At 40.5% G+C, this 25059-nt stretch overlaps 3 protein-coding genes across 4 annotated transcripts in view; all 3 read left to right on the forward strand.

Annotated features, from left to right (window-relative positions):
* LOC127650290 (NACHT, LRR and PYD domains-containing protein 3-like) overlaps nt 1–25059 on the forward strand; it is a 201274-nt gene that overhangs the window by 140523 nt on the left and 35692 nt on the right. For both annotated transcript variants that reach the window (XM_052135612.1, XM_052135613.1), the window contains exons 2-5: nt 17699–17779; nt 21026–21142; nt 21238–21354; nt 21450–21566. In XM_052135612.1, the coding sequence (XP_051991572.1) occupies nt 17727–17779; nt 21026–21142; nt 21238–21354; nt 21450–21566 (404 nt within the window). In that variant the 5' untranslated portion in view covers nt 17699–17726. The remainder of the gene's footprint in view (nt 1–17698; nt 17780–21025; nt 21143–21237; nt 21355–21449; nt 21567–25059) is intronic.
* The window catches only part of LOC127650291 (NACHT, LRR and PYD domains-containing protein 3-like), a 349622-nt gene that overhangs the window by 76795 nt on the left and 247768 nt on the right, over nt 1–25059 (forward strand). The window lies entirely within an intron of this gene.
* The window catches only part of LOC127650289 (NACHT, LRR and PYD domains-containing protein 12-like), a 459642-nt gene that overhangs the window by 75825 nt on the left and 358758 nt on the right, over nt 1–25059 (forward strand). The gene's annotated exons all lie outside the window — the stretch shown is intronic.

Here is a 25059-nt window from a genome sequence, read left to right on the forward strand (position 1 = left end):
TAGAGACCAACGGATGAAGAATGTTCGCCCTTGTCCGGTGGGGCGGATAATGAAAGTTGAAGCATTGTTCCAACATCACACATATAACATTCAATATTAATGATTTCTTAGACGGACTTGATGACAGATCTGTATATTTAATTGGTGGAGAGGTGGATTGAAGAATCTAAAGGCGGATGGCCTTTGTACGAGCAACAGTGCATAAAGTTGCAGGTAAGTTCATTTCTGAACTTTTATTATAATTCACACATTGATTGCACAGAGAATAAATCATTTAAATAATCGCTGAACTGCATGAGCTGTTTATAAGCTACTGAACAAATCGAAGCTACAGATCGGATAATTGAGCAGATATTCTCCGTGTTTAACTGTTACGTTTATTTTAATTTATTTTTTTACATTGAACGTTACTATTAATACTGATTTATTGTTTAAGAGCTAACTACCAGCAGGCCCAGATTACACTGCAGTGCATCATTCTAAGATCTTTAAATGTTTATGCCAGAATAATATCTTAAAGTAAGATTTCAGCTGTCAGACACATTTAGTGGAGAACAAAATACAACATTTGCCTTTAGAGTCTAGAACTAATACAATAATACTGAAGTACAAATATCTCAAATTGATGCCAATGTAAACAGTATGTGTGCTAATATTTTGAACACTGTCCCCCATCATGACATCAAAACTTGCATAAGTGAAGTATTTTATACTGTATTTTATTTGAACACATAATAGCAAAAGACATGGGATTCCTTCTTAAGATACATCAGTGGAAAGAAAGAAAAAGAAGAAGAGGAACAAGAGTGTAACCCGCACAAGAAGAGACAGTCACAATGTCGATGAAAACTGCTTTTATTTATTAGCAGGCAAAAGTACAACAGGGTAAATCCAGAAGAAGAGTGGTCAGGGGGAGCGCAAGGTCGAGGCCGGGGAATCAGGATATGGTAAAGGGCAAATCTATGAAAGAGTGGTCGAGGAAAGCGTAAGGTCGAAGCCGGGGAAGTCAGAATAGTATAACGGGTAAACAAGCGAGTTGAATAGACAGGGGAGCTAGGGGAACACTAGAGCTGACAAAGCGAAGGGGTAAACTAAACAATAACCAACAAGAGTGAAACGAAAGGGTTTTGATATATATATAGGGGAAAAAAGGTGAAACGAATAACCAGGTGATTGGGACGAGTAAAGGTGAAACTAATACTCTGGTGATTGGGAGCGTGCATGAGAGCCAGAGGGGGGTGATTGGGAGTGAGCGTGTGAGCTCGGGGAGCGAGCCTGTGAGCTCGAAGAAGCGGGGAGAACTAGAGAAGCGGGGTTCCTTACAGTACTCCCCCCTCTGCTACGGACGGCTCGGACGGCCGCTGTCGGTTGCGAGGCGCGACCTCTGGGAAGCGGTGCGGGACGATCGGGATGTTGGCGATGGTAGTCTAGCTTGAGAGCCTGGTCCAGGACATCTCTCGATCGTACCCACGACTGTTCCTCAGGTCCGTAGCCCTCCCAGTGGTGGAGGGGGTGTTTGGGCTGCCGTGGGCGGGAACATGGGGCTACAGAAGACCGGCTTTAGAAGGGAGACATGAAACACGGGACAAATTTTGTAGCGGGGTGGCAGAAGTAACTTGTACGTGACAGTCAATTCGGTTAATTCGTGTAATAATTTTAAAAGGGCCGACATACTTAGGGCTTAGTTTCTTTGATGGGAGACGGAGGCGGATGTCTCGGGTCGAGAGCCAAACCCTTTGGCCTGGATGGAACAGGGGGGCAGGGCGGCGTCGGCGGTCTGCCTTAGACTTCTGGATCTGGGTAGAGCGTTGTATCCGGTCATGGGTGGCTCTCCAGACCTGGGCACACCTCTGGGCCCAGGCATCCACCGCCGGAACGTCGCTGGGGTCAGCTTCCCACGGGAAAAGAGGTGGTTGGTAGCCCAGGACGCATTGGAAGGGGGTGAGACGAGTGGAGGAACTGACCAGGCTGTTCTGGGCGTATTCGGCCCAGGGGAGATAGGTGTGCCAGCTGCCCTGGTTCTGGGCGCAGTAGGCCCTCAGGTACCTGCCTATCTCCTGGTTGAGACGCTCGGTTTGGCCATTGGTTTGGGGGTGGTATCCCGAGGAGAAGTTGAGTTGGATACCCAGTCTGTCGCTGAAGGCTCGCCAGAAGCGAGACGTGAATTGGGTATCCCGATCAGAGGTGATCTCCTCGGGAATACCAAAGTTTCGGAAGATATGGGTAATCATAAGGTCGGCCAGTTGTGTCGCGTTGGGTAACCCGGGTAGGGGAATTAGGCGGCACATCTTTGAGAAGCGGTCAGTGACCACAAGGATCTCGGTCCGGCCGTCGGAGGGGGGCAAGTCAGTGATAAAATCCATGGCGATATGGGACCACGGTCGATCAGGTACCGGCAACGGCTGGAGGAGACCTGCAGGAAGGTGACGAGGCTTTTTGGACTGGGCACAGACTGAACACGAGAGGACATAGTCATGAACGTCGTCCTTGAGTGAGGGCCACCAATATCTCCTAGCGAGTAGCTCGGTAGAACAGGTAATCCCCGGGTGGCCAGAACAAAGGGAAGTATGAAGCCACTGCATCAGCTGAGGGCGAATAATGGTGGGGACATACATCTTGTTGGGGGGGGTTGAGGAGGTGCGGGCTCGTCGCCTTGAGCCTGCAGGATGGCCTCCGTCAGTTCCCACCGAACGGGTGCGACGACGCACGACGTGGGGAGAATTGTCTCCGACTCAGGGGATTCCGAGCCATGGTTGAAAAGGCGAGAGAGTGCGTCCGCCTTGAGGTTCTGGGAGCCCGGACGAAAAGTAACGGAAAAGTTAAACCGGGTGAAGAACATCGCCCACCTGGCCTGTCGAGGGTTCAACCTCTTGGCTGCGCGGAGGTACTCTAGGTTCTTGTGGTCGGTGAAAACGACAAAGGGGAACCTAGAGCCCTCCAGCCAATGGCGCCATTCCTCTAGGGCCAGCTTGATGGCCAGCAGCTCTCTATTCCCGACGTCGTAGTTCTGTTCGGGGGAGGACAGCTTATGGGAGTAGAACGCACATGGGTTTAGTTTAGCGGGTGTCCCGTGTGGTTGGGAGAGTACAGCTCCCACCCCTACCTCTGAGGCATCTACCTCTACCACGAACGGGAGAGTGGGATCGGGCTGCCGAAGGACTGGGGAGGTCGTGAAGGCCTCCTTTAGGGCCTGGAAGGCCTGCTGGGTGGGTCGCGTTCCAGGTGAGGAACTTCGGGTTGCCTCGTGTGAGAGACGTGAGGGGCGCGGCGATCTTGCCGAAGTCTCTAATGAAACGGCGGTAATAATTGGCGAAACCCAGGAACTGTTGGAGCTCCTTGAGCGTACTAGGCTTGGGCCAGGATAGGACTGCGGCAACTTTGTCGGTCTCCATCTCCATTGTTCCCGCAGACAGGACGTAGCCCAAGAAGGAGACGGAGGGGCGGTGAAAGGCACACTTCTCTGCCTTCATGAACAGGTCGTGCTCTCGCAGTCTCTGTAACACCTTCGAGACGTGGATGGTGTGTTCAGAGAGTGTGGCGGAGTAAATTAAAAGGTCGTCTATGTAGACGACGAGGAAGAGGTCCAGCATGTCTCGGAAGACACGTTCATAAATGACTGGAACACTGAAGGGGAGTTGGCGAGGCCGTACGTCATCACCAAATACTCGTAGTGCCCCCTGGTGGTGATGAACGCAGTCTTCCATTCGTCCCCCTTGCGGATGCGTACAAGGTTGTACGCACTCCTGAGGTCGAGCTTGGTGAAGATCTTCGCCTTACTGACCTGCTCGAGGGACGGTTGGATGAGAGGTAGGGGGTAGGCGAACTTCACCGTGGCCTTATTTAGGGCCCGGTAATCGATGCAGAGGCTGAAGCCCGCCGTCCTTTTGCCCACGAAAAGAAGCCGGACGCCACTGGGGAGGTGGACGGCCGGATGATGCCTAGACTGAGTGCCTCGTCAATGTAGTCCTCCATGGCCTTGGTTTCGGGTAATGTTAAGGGGTACACTCGGCTCTTGGGGAGTGGGGACCCCGGAAGGAGATCGATGGCGCAGTCCACGCTACGAATGGGGGGGAAGACTAACCTGGGTCTTCTCGAACACATCAGCGTAGGAAGAGTACTCAGGAGGGATGGAGACAGGGGATCTCACTTCGGGGCTCTCTACGGAGGTGGAGAACACCGGAAGGGAAATACAGTGTGATAAACAGTGGTTGGTCCAGCGCAACAGCTCCCCCGTGCGCCAGGAAATGTGGGGGTCATGAAGCGCTAACCAGGGGTGGCCTAAAACCACAGGGTCTCTGGGTGAGTGCACTATAAAAAACTGGATGAGCTCCGTGTGAAACAAGCCCACTTGGAGGGACAATGGCATGGTCCGGAAGGAAATGACACCCGATCCGAGAGGTGCCCCATCTAGAGAGTTAACTCTGAGAGGTGGCACGACCGGACTGAGTGGGATGGATAGTTTCTGGACCAAGCCATCATCTAAAAACTTTCCCGCTGCCCCGGAATCCACTAGGGCTGGGATAGAAAAAGAGACATTGTTAAAACTCAACATTACTGGGAGGCAGACTTGTTTCTGGGTAACGTTGAGAAAGACAGATGTTCTCACCTGGCTTTTGGAGAGGGAACGCCGGGGACCGGCTGGGCATGAGTCAATTCGGTGACCCGGGGTGCCACAGTATAGGCAGAGGCTCTGTGTCAACCGTCTAGCTCGTTCTGCCTGGGTTAGTGGAGCATGACCAAGTTGCATGGGCTCGGATGTGGAAGGGCGCTCGGGAGTAACGAGTTTGGGCGGGTTGAGACCCGTAGAAGGCTCGTGGACGACAGAGGGGCTCCGACAAGCACAGTCCCGAAGCAGGTTATCCACAGTGATGGAGAGCTGAATATAGTCCTCCAGTGACAACGATTCTCCTCGGCATGCCAATTCCATTTGGAGCCGGTCATTCAAACCCAGGCGGTATACAGTCAACAAAGCGGGGTCGCTCCACCCGCTACCCGCGGCAAGGGTGCGGAAATCTAGTGCGTAGGCAGCGGCTGTGTGTGACGCCTGTTTTAAAAACACGAGGCGGCTGCCTACATCTCTGCCAGCTGCCGGGTGATTAAAAACCACGGCAATCTGGTGACAAAACTGATCATACGACATCAAAAGGGGGCTGTCGGCGGTCCATAATGCAGTGGCCCATTGCCGTGCCTTGCCCGAGAGCAGGGAGATAACAAAGTGTACTCTCTCACTGTCAGTGCGCAAAAGGGGGTGGTATGTCATATAAACAGTGCATTGCATTAAAAACCCCTGACAAGCTTCCGACGAACCGTCAAACCGCTCAGGGGGTTGAAAGCTCGCGGCGCTGGGAAATGCGGTGGGAACATCAACGGGCACAGGGACAGACACAGGAGGAACTGGTAAAAACTGATCGGAAATAGTACGTACCGTATGCAGTATTTCTTGTATTTGCTGTCCCTGGGCCGTGAGTGCCTGGTCGTGTTTCCCAACCGTAGATCCTTGGGCAGAAAGCGCCGTGCAAATCCGCTCTAGCGAGCTGCGGAAATCCTCCGTGGCTTCCATTGTGACTGTCTTCTGTATGGTTGGTTATTCTGTATTCTGAGAACTAGAGGAGCGGGGTTCGTTACAAAGAGGAGGAGGAAGACAAGCAAGAGAAACAAAAAAATGTGCTTCTTTCTGTCAGGACTTTAGTATTTGAATTGATTTATAAAAATTAAATGAATAAGAAGTGTTGTAAATCTGTTTTTAATTAAGATGTTTTCAAATAAAGGTTTCAGAGTCAGTGAGATTGTGTGAGTGTTTTTATTGTACTTACTCTGTAACTTCATGAAACAAGAGGGTAACAAGCAGCACTTTAATTTACAACCCACAATGTCACACTTACTCTGTAACTACATGAACAAGACTATATTTCCCCAGTATTTCAAAACAGACAGTTGCAATAGTTTTAATTGCCTTGAAACAGGGAAGCCCAAACTAAAACAGCTGCAATACTGATATCAAAACAAATGACTGTAATGCACTGATATGAACCCCGTAATTTAAAAAAGTCTTTATGTATTTGGACACTATTAATAGAAAATGGTGCAGTGTATGTGCTGGCTCTCAAACGTAAGATTGTTGTCTATCATAATAGCACAAGTTCCCCTTACTTCTAAAATACTTACAGTATTTACATTTATGCATTTGGCAGACGCTTTTATCCAAAGCAACTTACAGTGCACTTATTACAGGGACAATCCCCCCGGAGCAACCTGGAGTTAAGGGCCTTGCTCAAGGGCCCAACAGTGGCATCTTGGTGGTGCTGGGGCTTGAACCCACAACCTTCTGGTCAGTAACTCTGAGCCTCAACCACTGAGCCACCACTGCCCAACGTAAAAATCATTTATTTTCCTGGTTGTTGCCCCTTTATACACACAACAAGCTTACTATATATCTTAAGGTTTTCTTTTAGTTGAAAACATTTAACAATATGTGTAAACAAAAAATATGAAGAACAAAAGCATTTAAGATCAAGCAGCAGGAACGGAAACGCTAATAAATCAGACTATGCAGTTATCTACAGAACACATGCACTCGAGTCAGCATTATCATGTTTCTATTGTTTCACCTTCATGTTGAGAAACACAATAATATCCACATGCTCGAGTGAGAAAACGCGCTGCGCTGACAGATGATGCAGAGACACAGTGTGAAAAGTGAAGTTACTAACAGCACTTAAACCTGTCTCCCTCAACGACACTTAAAGAAGCATATGTCTCAAAATCATTTTGCTACCAGAGGATATCATCTCGGATCACGATTGCCTCGTGTTCAGCTGCGCTTTACCTGCAGTCGTTAATGCAGTGATGGACAGCTGTCTTTCCTCAGTCCACTCGGTGTTTGGATTTCATGTGATTTCTCATTGTGGTGCTGATATTATGATAACTCAGTTTCATTAATAATTCATTAAAAGTAATTCCATTTTGTAATATCATTTTCATCTAAGTAATTCTAAACTAAGGGGACATTATGTGATCAAATACAATCCACTTGCTTCACAGCGCCACCCAGTGCATTCAATTATAACTGCGAAACATTTTTAAAGAAAAAAAGTAAAATTCGAATAGTATTTTATTTTTCGAATAATAATTACAGATTACATCCCTTCTTAATTCCCCAAACTTTACATATTATTCCCTATACTTACACGGACATACTTTATAGGTACACTGTAATGACCGATAGTAACACTGTAAATTCGGTTTAATTACTTTCCGGGCCTTAATCTAAAGTGTTACCGAAATCTCATCATTCAACAAATATGTCTGAAACTGTTGTGGTCTTTTTCCCTGTATGCTGTCTGGTTCAGTCTGTACTTCCTCAAATTAAGGTGAATAATTAGACAGCTTGAAACTGCCCGAACTGTAGTGTGTACTCTGCCCCTGTTAAATTGGAAAAGAGGCCCAAGGTGTGATGTCACATGGTTCATGTCTGTAGAGGCATCTTATTCTGTAGATGTTCTTTACTTGTTCTTGGTTGTGAAGAGCAGCTGATCCCATCTAGTTCTTGGTAATGGAGGCAGATAAATTCAGAGAGAGTGTGATATCATAATTTTATTTTTTAAGTTTTGTCCTAATATTTTTTTGTCATGTTTATAAAGAGGCAAACTAGTGATGGAAATTTGGACAGGGAGATTTTGGAGAAAATAAAATTACACCATGAGTATTATGTTCTGTACAAGATTCATACATTTTACAATTAATGTGAACTGCAGTCAATACACAAGCTGTCATTCATGGTTTAGCCATGCATCAAAATTTCAACTTGTTATCCTTAAACTCATCAAAAGAAAACTGACAGACAAAATCAATCACGTGAACATAAACAAAATGTACATCTATAATGGCATTATATTCATAAATGAAAACAATGAACTAAACAACAGGGCACACAGATCAAATTAAGAAATAATAATAATTAAAAAATGAAAAAATAAAATAAAAAAAAAGTAGAGCGGGGTGTCTTCATTCATCTTCCAATAAACCAAAGTCTTTTCTCATCTTAAGGAGTTTGCAGGTTTGTTTAGTCTTCATACAGTTCAGTGATGGAAAATAGTTACAAAATAAATCACTTTTAAATACAAAGAAATACGATTTTTCTTTATACATTTACATGTATAGAAAATATTTGAATGCATACAATAAAAGAAGAGGTGATCAGTTGTCTCTATGTCAATTTGACAAAAAGTACAAGTATTGTAGTCAAAGTTAAATCGAAGTCTTAAAAGCAGGCCCGGTTCTAGAACCAAATCACTGAGGGTGCTTCTGAAAATAGTGAGGGTGCTTACATAAACATAGGAAATGGCTCCCAAAGTTGTTATCAGTCTGAAAATAGTACCTCAAAATAGGGCTGAGCGACACCTATTGTCTATGACAATATTGTAATTGCTTTTATGTTAAACGATATACGATCTGGCATGATCGAGTAGCCTATGTCCCTCACTTTGCAGAAAACAAACAAAAACATGCCACGCATAGCCTATACTGTGATGTTACCCTATAGTTCAGACCATGGCGCGTGCATTTAGTGTTTTACTGCACGGTTTAAATGCAGCTAGAATGGCCAAAATTGAAAATATTGGGGGGAAATGCCCTGTACGAGTTTTTGTCCTTTACATTTATATCATATGATATAGTTAAGAAATGTTGCACACAGTGCTTTTTCCCCAAATATCAGCAGTATTGCAAATGTGTGAAGTATTGAAACTGATTTTATTCTGCAGTTGAATAAAGAAGTTAATATAAGTAACTTACATTTTAGACATTTAGTTTCTGACGACAATGAATCAGTCATTTTGAACAAAACAGCTGATTTAAAGATTCAATGACTCACTCATTAAGACAGTCAAATGCTTTGTTGCTAAATGAACAAAATTTGAAGGAAAGTCAAGAAAGGAAACTTAAAACGAGGAGACATAAAATGTGTAGAGTTCATGGGAAAGTAGAGAAGAATGAGTTATGTGGAAGAATGTATGGCTGTCAATAGGAGTCAGGACCAATGATTTTGGGACACAGCACCTAAAAGGAAGAAACAAAGATTAAAAGTTAGTCAAAGTGCTTAATTAGGAGTGTAGAGAATCAGGTATGATTTTTAAATAAAATAGTAATTATCCATATTATTACATGTTACATATTAAATTATTAAAATTATAAGAAATTTAATTATTAAAAATATACATACAATTATTAATTTAGAATCATAGAAGTTAGAATAATAAACATTAGTCATATATGTCATATGCAAAAAATGTTCTTACCCTCATTCAGAACAGCTGCAGCCTCCTTGATGCAGTGCTGAATCTTCTCAGTAGTTTCTCCTTCCATTCTCCAGTGAACTTACATGTGAGGTCCCTCTCAACTGCAAGTTGAGTCAGATGTTCTTTTCTTTTGTGAAGCATACTCCTACGGTGGTCGCTGAACACATTCTTAAGTGTTGAAAATGAACTCTCACATGTAGCTGTTGATGCTCCAAATGTTAATCCAAGCTTCAGTGTTTGCAGCACGGTAGGCATAGCTGATAGAGCATCATTGTATCTTTGCAAAATGCTAGCAGTTGTACAGTTTTCATCTGATTTGGCAATTTCATCTTGCAAAAACTGCTGTGCCACAGAAAACTCTGCTTCCTTAAACTCCATCCCTGTTAAGTCCAACAGTGGTTTCACTTTGTCTCCATCCATAAAAAATGCACTCCTTGGATGTAGAGCACTCAGGGCCTGTATAAACTTGCTATTTCGCTCAAATCTGGTGGACATTTCGCCAACTACTGCATCCAGGATACTAAAATACAGTCTTTTACATTCTGTCTTTTCTCCTTGCATTCTGGTTTGACCAAATGTTGTATCCACCACATAGTCTTTCCATTGTGTGCTCACTTCTCTTCGTCGTTTCTGTCCAGGAACTGCAGGGAGTTCTGCTTCCTCTCTCTTTTTGTTAAATTCCTCCCAAAGCATGTCAAACTGATTCTCACATCTCAGTTCCACCACACACTTCAGGGCACTCTGTACCACACTGACACCAGTGAATAGGTTGGTGGTGTGTGCTTGAAGAAGAGTGTTAGGGGGGTCCAGCAAACTCAACACTTTATGTATCATACAGGCTATAAAGTGGAAACTAGGCTGTGTGATGGCCTTCAGTAGCCCTGTGGCCTCAAGCCTCATTTCTGTGCTGCTGGTTTGGTTGTCTTCAATCTGCTGTAGCAGGGAAAGAATGCTGTTAAAGGACTTCATGATGACTGTGACTGTTGCCAGGTGTCCAGTCCAGCGCTGTTCTAACAAACGCTTCAACTTTTGTCCATTGTACACTCTGGCCACTGTAGGTTTTCTGAAGTACTTATAAAGAGAGCTGCATACATCGAAAAAGTTTGCCAATGCATTTTCAGAAGACATGGCATGCACGATAACCAGGTGGAGTTGGTGGTTAAAACAATGCACATATGGCACTTCTCTCTGTAATTCCTCTTGCAAGAGTTTCTGTACCCCACCTTGTGTTCCTGACATGACACTTGCCCCATCATAGCACTGGCTTAGAATTTTGTCAGTGCTTAATCCATTATCTTTAAGTTGTGATAAGACCAACTTGGTCAGAGACATGGCATCAAAGTGCTGAGTCGTTGCCATCGAAACAAGCCTCTCTTTCACACAGTTAGTCTTGTCCACATAACGCAGCACAATTGAAATGTTTTCACATCCAGTGGGATCTTTGGTGCCATCCACTTTTAATGTGTACCACTCATGTCCGATTTCTTTGACTATCTCTTCTGTTACAATTTCGCTCATGTTTACAATAATTTCATTCTGGATATTATTTGAGGTGTATGTGGCATTGGATGGTATTGTGCTGAAAATCTTTGCAAGGTCCTTATCCTTTTTAAGAGTATAGTCCATCAAAGCTAAAAAAATCCCACAGCCTTCTTCACCCCTTGCATCCACTGCATCTACAGATCCACGAAAAGGCAGCTGGTTCACAGCTATGAATTCGATTATGTCCACAATAGCAGATAGATAAGCGCGTTCCTTTCCAGCTGATGTGAATTAACAAGAGATGAAATCTCAGTACCTTTCTTGACTCTAGAAAGCCTCTCCTTCCACAGCACCACTGCTGACATGTGTTCTTTACTGGATTCGTGTCTTTTTAGTCCCTTGTTTTGAACGAGGGCATGGCGTCAATTGTTGTAACCAGAGGTGGTGAAGGCATCATCTGTCCCAGCTGAGCCAAATTTACGACACGCATAACAAAATGCAGCATCGCGTTCAACAGAATATTCGAGCCAATCTCTATTTTTAAACCAAGAACTGCTAAATGAACGATTATTTCCACTGCCACTAAAAGATCGACTGGGGTATAACAAGCACATCACCTGTAAGGGCTCTTCATCACCTAGGTCACTCGGCGGCGTCGGCGCCATCGGCCGCTGACACTTGCTGGGATTTATCGCCGGTGTTTGAGTGGGTGTCATGCGGTGAGAGTGAGGTTGTAGGGCGGGGTTCGCTGCTGTCATCGGCAGGCGGTGTAATATCGTCTTTTTGTGATGTAGAGGTTTGAGCTTGCTTGAGCCAATTTCGTATGTCCATTAACAATGGACTATTCATATTTTTAGGCTACCTAAAGCCCCGTCTCAGAAAGTCAGCTAACGAATTTCCTGAGCGGAACGCACACACGCAAGCAAAGTGGGCAATTAAAGAGACAGCTTCACCTATGCGAATCACGATCGCGAAAGGACACACAACCAATCAAATGCATTAAACATAATGCATAAAGCATTATGAAATAATTTCTGATTTGAAAAATCGTGTTAATGGATTTATTTTGTGTATATGTATGAGTGTGAAATCCGTCTGTGTTTCTATTGTCGGTAAAATCTCGTTTACATGTGGGCTATTATAAATTTAATCTGAGGGTGCTTTCACTTTTGTTTGAGGGTGCTTAGCACCCTCAAGCACCCCCGTAGAACCGGGCCTGCTTAAAAGTTAACTTGAAGGATAAATACCATTAAATATTTTAAAGTGAGCTTCCTTCGCTTTAGGAGTCACTGGAACACGAATATACTGGACTTGTAATATATCATGACGATATAAAAGTGTAGGATATAATTTAGAATTAAAGGAAGAAGGAATATGTTTGTTGGGAAGTGTTGTCATGAGGTCGTTACCATCAAAGAGAAGGGATGGGAGTTCACATAAGACACCAACGAGTGAACAAAAGGGTTTTGTACTAAGTGAAGGACATTTTTTGGAATGGCATTTATAATACGTTCAGATTGCTTGCGTTCACAATATAGGTTGTATTTAGTACAAACATCTTTAAAAGTGAACAGATTCCCATCCTCATCCATTAAGTGAACTACAGACCAGAAACCCTTTTCGAGCCAATCAATAATACATAGAGACTTATATCTGGATAAAACACATCTGTTATTCCCAATGGGGGTCCAATGTGGGGTAAAGTTGTGATTATATAATAACTTCCAGAATAGCAAAATCTCTCGGTGAAAAGAAGATAATTTGACTGGAAGTTTTGAAATAACAAAGTCACATTTTAATAAGAAATCAATTCCACCCAATCTCCTAAACATACCTTTGGGAATGCTAAACCAAAAACTATTTTCATTATTATTCACATTTTTAACCATTTAATCTTCAACATGCCATTTATACACTGAAAATCAAAGGCTTGTAATCCACCATTCTCGTAATCTTGAGTAAGTTGTGCTCTCTTAATGTAATGTACACGCTTTTTCCATTAAAATGAACATTCATTTGATTAATAGTCTTAATAGCTCTATTGGAAATAGAGAGGCAAGATGCAGGTAAATACACCTTGCAAGACTCTCCATTTTAGTTAAATAAATCCTTCCAAAAATAGATCAATCCCTTTGCATCCATACATGGAGTCTAAATTTGCATTCATTCCTTCTATTCCAGATGTTTTGTTTCTCCTTAACAGCTTCATCCTTGGAAATGTGCATAAATATTTCACATTGGATTTGATTGGGATATTAAATATTGCTTCAAGGGAGCATTCATGTATTGTGATAATTTCACTTTTATCAATATTAAGTTTTAAACCTGAAAATTTGGAAAAAATAATGAATTATTTCAATTGCTTTGTGAATCTGATCAAGAGCTTTTAAAAATAAAGTTGTGTCGTCCGCCAATTGACTAGTCACAATTTGATGTCCAAACACATTTAGTCTTTCAATATTTGAGTTTTTTATAAGGATGGCCAACATCTCTGTAGCCATAATAAATAATGAGCTGAGATGGGGCAGTCTTGTTTAACCCCTCTTTTCATGTCAAATCTAGGTGAAGAGCCTGTAAGGCATCTGAGCTATTGATATCTGTGTAGAACAACTGAATAATCTTACCAACATGTTCACCAAACCCATACATTTGTAAACATTTAAGAATAAAATAATGATCCAGCATATCAAACGCTTTATAGAAATCTAAAAATAAAATAACCCCATCTTCTGTTTCTTTGTTACACTCTAGCAGGTCTAAAACCAGTCGAATATTATTATTTATAGATCGGCCTCTAATAAATCCAGTTTGTGTCTCCCCAATAACTTTAGATAAACCAAGTCTCAAGTGATTGTTAAATATATGGGTTCATAGTTTATAGTCATTATTTAACAAAGTAACAGGTCGTAAATTGTCCAACAGTCTAGGGTCCTTCCCCGGTTTGGGAATAAGTGTGATTAATCTTGTCTCATTGAGATAGAACCGAATTATTAGATATTTCCTGAAAATTTGCAAAAAGAAATTCCCTTAATAAACCCAAAAAATGACGATATAAATGTGACATAAAACCATCTGGACCAGGTGATTTATCTGATGACAAACACATGACCGCAGAATCAAGCTCTTCAATTGTGAACTCTGCATCACGTCATTTTCAATTGTTCATCTATTTCAGGGACAAATTCACCGATTTCTTCAAAAAGGGAATTCGGATCTAAAATGAATGAAGAGGACGAGTACAGGTTCTGAGAAAAGTTGGTGATTTCTTTTGCTGTTAATGTTGCATCAGAACATTCGACACCATTAATGATTCAAGTTTTAATAATGTTTTTTACTGACGCTTTTTCTCCAGCCTACAAAAATAAGCTGAATTTTCCCCTTTTTCCATCATTTATCTCTTGATCTAATGTGTGCCCCTCTGGCCTTTCTCATATACATTGAATCTAATTGTGATTGCAGAGATAATAATCGTGCTGTATCATTCTCTGTCAAACTGAATGTGTTAGAACATTCATTTATTTCTTTAATGAGAGATCTCTTCTAAAATATAACATCTATTTAGTTGTTTACTGTAAGAAATAGATAGTTGACGAAGTTTGTATTTAAAGAATTCCCATTGACCTACCCAGGAAACAAGACTATTATCTCTAATAATATTTGAAACAGAGTTTCAGAAGAGATCTCAACAATGTCTTATAGGAATATGATTATTAATTTGCAGTTTATTTATTGGTGTTTTCTCAAGTACTGTTTTCTGCTACAGCAGGGGTCAGGAATCTCACCATTCACCAACACATGATTGTTTAAAACTTTCTAGTGACCATTTTCCAACAGGAAGTGCGATTGCTTGTAGGTTATAAGTCATTGTTCACTTGTCGTGATACTTGCGTGATGGCAAATGGAGGCGGTAAATGTTTGGATTTGGGGAGGTGCTTAAATATAAGATTTGATTTATCACATCGCTATTTTAATTACTTTTAATTAATTTAAAGTGTAATTTGAATTTAGAAATGACTTTTTAAGTTTTCGTGTTTCGATAAATGAATGTAATTTTTAAAGCTAAATTATTCACTGACACTCAGCGGGGGGGTTCACCATATAATCCGATATCACGATATTTTAAATGCGATTATCATTCAAATATTTTTTACATATCACCCAGCGCTAAAGCGGTTTAGAACAACATGAGGCTGAGAAAATGATGACAGATTTGTAATTTTGGCTCAACTATCCCTTTAAGAGCATGAAACACCTGCTGCACCTTTAAATGTTGTTTGTCTCATTCAGACTCCTCCTCCTCAGGTGACAGGTGAAACTGAAACTAGTAAAACAGGATCCATTTAGTGACAAGAGCAGAAAATTACACGACGAGAGAAACAGAAAAAAAATTTGACCGTTTTTGTTCCACTGAATCGTCTGAAACAATCAATAAATTCATTGTGAAGTATTTTGTAGGTGATATTCTAGTCAGTAAAGAGGAACATCAACAGTTCTTGACAGGTGAGTACTGAACTGCTGTTAAACAAACCAAAACTCACAAGACAACAATAATAAACCTTTCAAACTACTAGTTTAATCTGCCGTTATTTACTGGCACAAACAATGATTTTTTTTAGATGATTTCAGAGATTTTTTGTCATCTATTCTTCATTTTTCTAGTATTGTGATTCTTGGTTATTTTAATATTCATATTGATGATGTCTCTGATAAATTTGCTCTTAACTTTATGAATATCACTGAATCTTTGAATCTTACTCAACATGTTTCTGAACACACTCATATAAAAGGGAATACTCTAGATCTTGTCTTTATCTTTGGTTTACATATTAACTCTTTATCTGAGGACCTTTGAGTCTCTGATCATAATCTTATTTTATTTGACTTGCCCTTTAATCTAAACTCATCATGTGGTAGTCTGTATTTCTAAGTTACTGTTATAAGGTTTTGGAAAAAGTGTTTGCTAATCAACTAACAGCTGTTTTGATGCCTATAATGTATTTGAGAAATGTCAGTCTGTCCTCCATCGGTTGCACTCGACTGAAACTGCTCTCCTTAGAGTTTCAGATGATTTGTTAATGCAAGCTGATGCAGATAAATGTTCTGTACTGATTCTTTTAGATCTTGCAGCTGCTTTTGACTCTGTCGATCTCTGTATATTAGTGGAAAGGCTTAGAAAAGGTGTTGGTGTCTCTGGAACAGCCTTGAGGTGGTTCTCATCAACAGCATCTGTGTCCTGTGGTGTTCCCCAGGGCTCTGTTTTGGCTTTTTTGCACTATATTTGTTGTCTTTAGGGCAATTAAGAAGTATATTTCCGGGAGTATGTTATCACTGTTATGCAGATGATATTCATTATATTTATTTTAAGCCTTATGAAATAAATAAATTGTCTATTATTATAAATTGCATAAACTCTATAAAAGATTGGATGGCTGAAAACAACTTGCAGTTAAATGCTGAAAAAACAGAAGTTCTTGTCTCTGCTCCTGCTGGTGTTCTCCCAAAGGTGATGGAAACTCTTGGACCTTTATCTCATTTTGTTAAGCCTTTGAAATGTGGGTGTTTATATGGGGCAGACCTTGAGTCTTAATCAGCATGTAAATTCTCTTGTTGTTTTTATCAGTAGAGAAATATTGCTAAACTAAGGCCAATTGTGTCCACAGTAGAAATGGAGATGATTATACATGCGTTCATTTCCTCTCGCCTTGATTATTGCAATTCTCTTTTTACTTGTCTTAATGCTGCATCCTTGAAACTATTACAAGTGCTTCAAAGTCATCAAAGAGATCACATGTAACACCAATTGAATTTCTTTACATTGGCTCCCAGTAAATTCTTGTGATGGTGTTTAGAGCATTGCATGGTCAAGCTCCTGCTTATATAAAAGAGTTGATGCAACCTCATAACTCCAGCAGGAATCTGAGATCTTCAGAACAGGTCTTGTTAGCTGTTCCTCTCTCGAGACTAAAGACTAAAGGTGATGCGCCTTTGAGGTTGTGGCTCCCAAATTTTGGAAATTGTGGATTTAAGATCTGTGGTCATTTATAAAAAGCAGCTAAAAACCCACTTGTTTAAAATTGCTTTTATCTCTTTTGTTTTTTTATGCTTCTTTGGTTTTATATTGTGAATGTTAAGCACTTTGTGACATCTGTTCTAGAAACTATAGAAATAAAAATTACTTACTAAATTACTTGTATAAATAAATAGATCTACTGATGATTGCATCAAATCAAACATGTTTTATGACACTCAGAGTTTTAAGACTGTTGGTAAATCAGATGGCTGTAGAAACAGTGTAATCAGAGACTGGTTTAATGACTGAGTAAAGTGTGTCATGGTTCATTTGGGTGACAAGAGCAGAAAATTACACGACGAGAGAAACAGAGAAAACGTTCGACAGTTTTTGTTCCACTGAATCGTCTGAAACATTCAATAAATTCATTGTGAAGTATTTTGTAGGTGATATTCTAGTCAGTAAAGAGGAACATCAACGGTTCTTGACAGGTGAGTACTGAACTGCTGCTAAACAAACCAAAACTCACAAGACAACAATAATAAACCTTTCAAACTATCAGCTACAGTAAGACATCTAACAGATATCTAAGTATTAATCACAGCAGAACAAACAGATACTGAGACTTTTGCTCTTTTATCTGAATTGTCAGTATGTGTTCAGTTTCTTTGGCACTGAAATGTTATTTCTTCTATTGACTTGAAACGTTGCTTTGTTTTCTTCTGTTGAGTCTTCTGATGTTTTCTCTTTATGCTGGTGTTTAACATGTCATAAAAGCTGACAGTCTGCAATTGAACCTCATTGATTCATTTCTAATGGAATATTCTAGAGGACAAATAAAAACAAATATGTGTCAGTATTGAACAAATAAACACGTCACAAATATAGATGATGTCCCGTTTGTTGACAGGCGTTCAGTGGACTGTTCAGATGATGTCATGGACTCCACAAAGGATCTCAGTGGACAGACAGACACAGGGAAGGTCAAGAGGTCAGAGGATTTCAATGCTTTAATAAAATACACTGATAGATATTTCTGATATGCTGCACAACACTACAGTATAAAAACACTGAGGAGAAATGAGAACAGACTGGATTATCTCAAGTAACATGTGAAAACAGCTTTAGGGTAAAGTGAGATCTACAGTCAGATGACAGTGAGACCGGTTTGATTCAGTCACAGACAGAACTGGAAAAACCTGTACAGTCAGTCGTATGTAGAAGGTGAAACTCAAATGTGTTTCTCTGAATATTTTAGACACAAAAACAGAATTTTCTTCAGATGAATGTAAAATAAACCATCAAACTAAAATGCACATTATTTTGGATTGGGGTCAAAGGTCATTTGTGTGTATGTTTCTCCTGTAAAAGTACATTTGATCATTTAATTCCTGTGAATTTTGTTTTTCAGAAAGCAGCACATTGCATTGTATAGTGTACATCAATTCTGTGCATTTATTTGCAGGTATATTTGAAACTCTTCAGTCGTAGCTTATTTCAGAAGCCTCATTTTAGGACTGTTTGCACACAGCTTTATAGAGAAACTTCAGGAAAACTACAATCTCCAGTGTGCTGCTTTTCACTGTCCTAATCCAAAAATATTCTCAAGATGGAAATAATTCAATGTAAAATTATATGTAGTCATTTTCTCTAAGTGACAACTGCTACTAAAATTAATAAATCTTGTTCCGTTTCTGTCACTCATTCAATGTTGTGTCGATGTAGTGACACTAGGGGTTGCTCTTGAGAGCCCCGAACACCTCCCATTCTTTGAGAAAAGGCCAATGAGAATTGGCAAGTGGAATTTGCATGCCGGTATAAATTCAGATTATAAATATAAATTCCATTCAGATTTATTCTTCTACTATCAGTGAGCTGAATACTACTGCTGTTCCATTCACCTCTTCAGAAGCGTATGCTGTTGGATATACAACGCATTTCCAGCGGCTTTTTGTCCTTCTACAAGGCGAGTGCAGATTTTGCCCCATGGCACTTCGACAGTGCTAAAAGAGTGTATATTCCTGTTAAAGAGCATATTTTCTCTATGAGAGCACACACACATTGATGTTGAACGTCTTTTTAAAGATATATGTTTATAAAGATGCCTTTCCATCTTTGTGTGATTCCTGGATGCAGTCGTTATCTCTCCGCTTCTGATGGTCAAGGGCGCTACCTCACGTGTCTGGGCAGTGATCACACTGAGGCAGCGTTTGTGGATGGTTCATGTTCTTATGTTCACCCTGTCTGCTCACCGAGGGCGTCCCCCTACATCTGCGAAAGCCCAGGCAGCTCCGCCTCAACCCGAGCCCAGTTCTCGGCCCCAGCGTAGGGCCCCTTGCAGGATGGGCCTGCACGAAGAACCGTAAGGCTCCTAAGCGTCCCTGAGACGGACGACCCAGGGAGCGAGACGTCCACCACGGAGCTGGTATCTGTTTTGTTCGCCACACCCCGAACGGGCTGCGGTACCCACAATGTCGCTAACCCGCCCTATGCCGGGTATGCAGATCAAGGTAAGTGCTTTGAGGTTTCCCTCAGTGCAGCCACCTGTGTGCAATGGCGTTAACTGGCCCAAGCCGTAGCTAATACTCTATGGAGAGAAAAACATAGAGAGAAAAGGCCGCGGCTGGCGAGAATAGTGGGTCTCGGTCCGCTTCCAAATGAACTCTGGTGTGGTTCGATTGATATATGAACGCAACATGGACCAAAGACGTTTAAACGGACAAAAAACAGGAAGTAATTTGCCTAATATGGACCTCAAGCATATCTGGTTCTTCTCTTCATAGGAGCCTATAGTTCGGGACAGGCGTCAGAAACTCCATCAGCCGTCCTTGAAGCATATCTTTGTTTGTGTGTGCAACGGAGGAATTCCTGGCGCTGTTTTGACTACTTTAGACATTTTATTAACTCTTCTTTTGCTCTCAGCTGGTGAAAAAACAACCATATATACATTTCTAAATATAACGAGCACATTAAGCGCAGCATTGTTTTGGATGATTGGCAAGTTCCGTCTAATAAAATACATCATAAAAGCTGTCCAATCAGGTTGTGACTTTTTCCTGATGCCTTTGGTTTTGTATCATTAGGTTTGGTGTTATAAATGCCAGTGTGGACGCTAAGTGAACCAGGACTAAATGTAACATTTTCTTTTTTGGTCTGGACCAAGAGAACCAAGAGAACCTAACTACAAGTGTGAACACACCCTTAATCGAACCAAACCTGCCAAATGTGAACACAACCTAAATGATGAGATAATATCCATTAATGGGTGAACTTTTCCTTTAAATTAAGCAGAGTTTGAAGCTAATCCATGGTTTGTCGATCCATGTTTTATTTTCATTTGATTTGTGTTGCACCACTTAATTTAAATCATGGTTTAATAAAATTAGAGATTAAAATTGTAACCTGTGATTAAAAACTTCACCTGCGAATAATGATGCCATGATGGATTCTGAATCTAGCTGTAGATCATTAATGCACAGGGCCGATCAACCCGGTTGAGAACATGTTGCAGCAGCGTTTTCAATAAGAATCAAGATGTGCAAATCTCTGCTCGAACATCTTCCCTCCCTTCAGTTGCACTATTATGTGGCCAGAAATAAAGAGTTTATGGTGCTGACTGAAGTGAGTATTAGAGAGGAGGGGAGCAATAATGATCACCTGTCGCTGGTAATAATAGAATAAATGTCTATCAGAGGGCTGATGGCACATCCACTGTTTGCTTACCCAGTCATTCATCTTTAATTGTGGTCAGTTTGTTTTATTTAAACCACCTAAATTATTTAAATCAGAGTTTAAATTAATGGAGCAACAGCGTTCAAGTTAATCTAGATTATCTGTGAAATTTAAATCAACATTAAATGTGGTTAAAGTGTAACCCTAATGTATTTTAAACAAGTTTTAACAGAATTATCAGATTAAACTTCATTTAATCTAAGTTTATGAATAATTTGTATTGGTGTAACCCACTCTAACACTATTAAGACTATGAGCCAAATCACTAGAGAGGGGAGCGGCACATTCCCTAGTGGGATGATGTCCATCTCCTTTTAGAGGGACATCTACTTCAAAAACCCGTCCAATACTCAAAAAATCTAATGCTATTCTTCAAACACCACTCAGACATCCAGTTTTGTCACATTGTGTTTTCATATGCACAACTGTTGTTAGAAGAAGAATTTAATTGTCTGCATGAGGTTTAAATGAACTAATATGAACTCTTGTCTCTATTCTGTTAAAGTCAACTCCATATGAAGAGATCAGACTTAACAGAGCTCAGCTGTGTGTCCATGAAGAGTGACGCGTCTATGGAGAAGCCAATTGAATTTAACGTTGATCACACATCAACTGGTCTGAGGTACAACATGTTTGTCAAGATAGATAGAGATACTGTAGATTATTTCTATGTTAAAGAAAATCAACTATATGAACTCTTTTCTTTTTCTGTTTAAGACAACTCCATATGAAGAGATCAGACTCACTGAAGCCCAGCTGTGTGTCCATGAAGAGTGACCGGTCTATGGATAAGCTATTACATTTTAAGGGTGAACACACACCAACTGGTCTGAGGTACAACATTTTTGTCAAGATAGATAGAGATACTGTAGATTATTTCTATGTTAAAGAAAATCAACTATATGAACTCTTTTCTTTTTCTGTTTAAGACAACTCCATATGAAGAGATCAGACTCACTGAAGCCCAGCTGTGTGTCCATGAAGAGTGACCGGTCTATGGATAAGCTATTACATTTTAAGGGTGAACACACACCAACTGGTCTGAGGTACAACATTTTTGTCAAGATAGATAGAGATACTGTAGATTATTTCTATGTTAAAGAAAATCAACTATATGAACTCTTGTCTCTTTTCTTGTCTGTATAGGTCAATTAGTTTTTTTTTGTGATGTACTTGATTCAGTTGTGGACTGTGATTCCACATGTTTTAATGTGTTTAAATGTGTAATTGCAACTCAAATACTTTATATGAGGGTAGGGCTGGGCAATATGGCCAAAAATATTATCGCATGATTCTTTTTCACATCGTTCAAGATCAATATTTATCACAATATACATTAATATTTGCATATTTTTGAATATCCAAGTTGGCAGAAAAAAAAATCTTAAACAGACAAAATAGTCTAAAGTACTAAACTTAGACTAAACTGTATTTTGAGCCCAGAGACAGCCAAAGCAGCGGGGTCTGAGGGATCTTCTACCAAAATATGACAGTTGGCAGGTTTGGTTTGATTAAAACAAACTCTACTTTATACTTTATGTGAGGGAACCTAATTGAATTGGATAAACTCAACAAAACTGGACAGGTCAAAGAAACCCCAGTTAAACCCCATTTTTAATCAATCAATCAATCAATCAATCAATCAATCAATCAATCAATCAATCTATCTATCTATCTATCTATCTATCTATCTATCTATCTATCTATCTATCTATCTATCTATCTATCTATCTATCTATCTATCTATCTATCTATCTATCTATCTAATCCAGGGGTTCTCAACCTTTTGCAAGCTGGGCCCCCCCCAAAGCTGGTTCATTGCAGTTGGGGCACCAGTGCCCCCCGCCCCGCCCCATGCTTTAATGTTGTTATTATTATTATTATTATTATAATTGGCAGTAGCACCATACTTCTAATGTGAGCTTGCAGGCATTATTATTATTATTATGAGTAGTAGTAGGCCTATCATCATTACTAGGCTATTGCTATATAATTATATGAGGTTACATGCTTTATTGTTGTTATTATTATTATTATTAGTATTATTATCATCATCAGTAGGCCTATTATCATTACTAGGCTATTGCTATAATTGGGAATTGGCACCAGACCTCTGATATTAATTTATGCTTTATTATTGTTATTATTACTAGGCCTAATAGTAGGCATCATCTGCATTTTTACAGAAGCTTGCTGGTAGGTGATGTTAATGTGAGACCTGAGCCTGCTTTGCCTTGCAAAGATCCTCAATTCTTGGCTCAATGTTTGATAAACATAGCCTCAAATCATCCTCGATTTGTGCACGATTATGGTATTTCGCTTTGAGTGCAGTCATTTTTGAGAATCCTGCCTCACACAAATATGTCGACGCGAAAGGAAGGAGAATCTTCAAGGCGACGTCACAGAGTTCAGGGTATTCCTGCATCAATGCTGCCCAGAATGACGAAAGAGGGCAGGAGCTAAAGAGTTCCTTCAGTCTACTGTCACTCTTCAGCTCAATAAGCTGTTCCTGCATATCAATTGATAGCTCGTTTGCTGTGCACACAAACGGATCTCGAACCCACGCAAAGAGCGATAATCCTCTTTAAAGTACGTCGCAAATTGTTTTCTCTTTGCTGACAGGTGCTCAGACGCTGATTGAAATAGGGAGGAGAAATCGTGTGACATGCCTGCATCAGTGATAAAGTCTGCAAGGCTGGGGAACATGGCGCAGTTCCCTCGACTGATGCGGCCATGCCAGAGGTCTAGTTTTTGTGTGAAGGCGTGCACTTTGTCTGCAAGGAGCAAAATATGAGTTTCGCGGCCTTGCAAAGACAGGTTGAAATCAAACAAATGAGCGCCGTTTTCTAAAGTCTATGAGCGCAGCACACACAAATAAACTAAATTGACATACTGCAGTTAAATTTCAAAATGTGGTGTTTTTATATTTATAACATTTGAATACAGTTCAGCAACATACATCACACCGACCTGATCGACCAAGAGAGCTGACAATTGACCATCACTTAATTTACCATCACCTCACGATTGAAAATGTGACACTGATTTCATATGACAGTTCAACAAACAAGTTAATAATATTAAGTCACTTACATTTTAGATGAAATAATGACTGTTTTGGTCTATTTTAGCAGCGAAAATAGATCCGACGAATCCAAACTAGGGATGCACCGAAATGAAAATTCTGGGCCGAAACTGAAAATCCAGGATGCACTTGGCCGAAAACCGAAACCGAAATTTTTACCTATTTTAAAAAAAACAAATTTTTTTATACTTTTTCATTCATTTCATGAATTTAATGAATCTGAATTGAAAAACTACAAACCAATTAAATAAATCACACTTTTATTGAAAGTAACACCAATATTGGACAAAAAATATATTAAAACTATATTAAATATTCTTCTTCTTTCAGTTCTGTAAAAATCTAATTTTACAGATTTTATTAACAATTATCCAAACAATGTAAAGTTTTAGAAAACTATTATATGCAAAACAACAGTCAAGTAATGAACTTAGCTAACATCTTTCAAAAAGTTTAAATATGCAACAGTAATTTTAATTAAAACAAAAGGCAGAACACAGAATGGCAGAGGGCCTCTATTCCACTGACCTATATATAACTATAATATATAATTATATATATAGATCAGTGCTCTGTTCTGTTTATGTAAACGTACACTTTAAGTGAAAATGATTGTGCAAAACAACAGTGCAAAACAGCAGTAATTGAACTAAATCCAACCTCAACAGTAAACGACAGATGTATCCTCAAGTGAAGAACAAGTGGAATGTAATTGCTATACACATCATACTGGACCGCTTTCTATTTAAGTACAAGCGACAGGTTTCTCTTCAAGAACAAAAGTTGCTAAACGTTCTGACAGTCTCTCCTGTCTGAAAGCTCATCAAGAACATGAGATGGTGCACTGAACAGTCTCTCACTCTCTGTGTTGGTGCTTGGGCAGATAAATACCTGTGCGCAATCCGCGCAAGCAAAGGAAAGCGGTCTTTGTTTATGCGCCCGTAGTCAAGGGGATTGTCGCTTCTGGCGTAGTTCAGCTATACGTCTCAAGTTGTGGTGTAGCTGCGCTAGTTGTGACACTTTCCTGTAGAATCTCTTGCTGTATTATGTATATATATATCTTGAAAGTTCTGCTGAATAAACACTGCAGATCGCAAATTTGATGTCCTTATCAGAAACTTTGAAGAATTCCCACACCGCTGACATGATCGGCCTTTGTTTGGTAGCGCCGTGATAAGGGTTACATCGATCCAGATTGAAATCATAGCACTGAGGGGCGGGGCGAGGCGGTATATTTTCGGCTCATTTTCGGCCTTTTTTCTCTTTCGGCCGAAAACCGAAAGTGCCATTTTCGGCCGAAAATTTTCGCCGGCCGAAATTCCGGTGCATCCCTAAAAGATCACAGCATAGCCATAGCGCATCTCACAGCAATACCCAATCGTGTTTTGAATGATTCAGTGTTGTGAACGAATCGGTTGAGTCAAAGATTCAATGACCCATTCACAAACATCTGT

This window comes from Xyrauchen texanus, chromosome 10 (genome assembly GCF_025860055.1).
Source record: "Xyrauchen texanus isolate HMW12.3.18 chromosome 10, RBS_HiC_50CHRs, whole genome shotgun sequence".
Lineage (NCBI taxonomy): Eukaryota > Metazoa > Chordata > Actinopteri > Cypriniformes > Catostomidae > Xyrauchen > Xyrauchen texanus.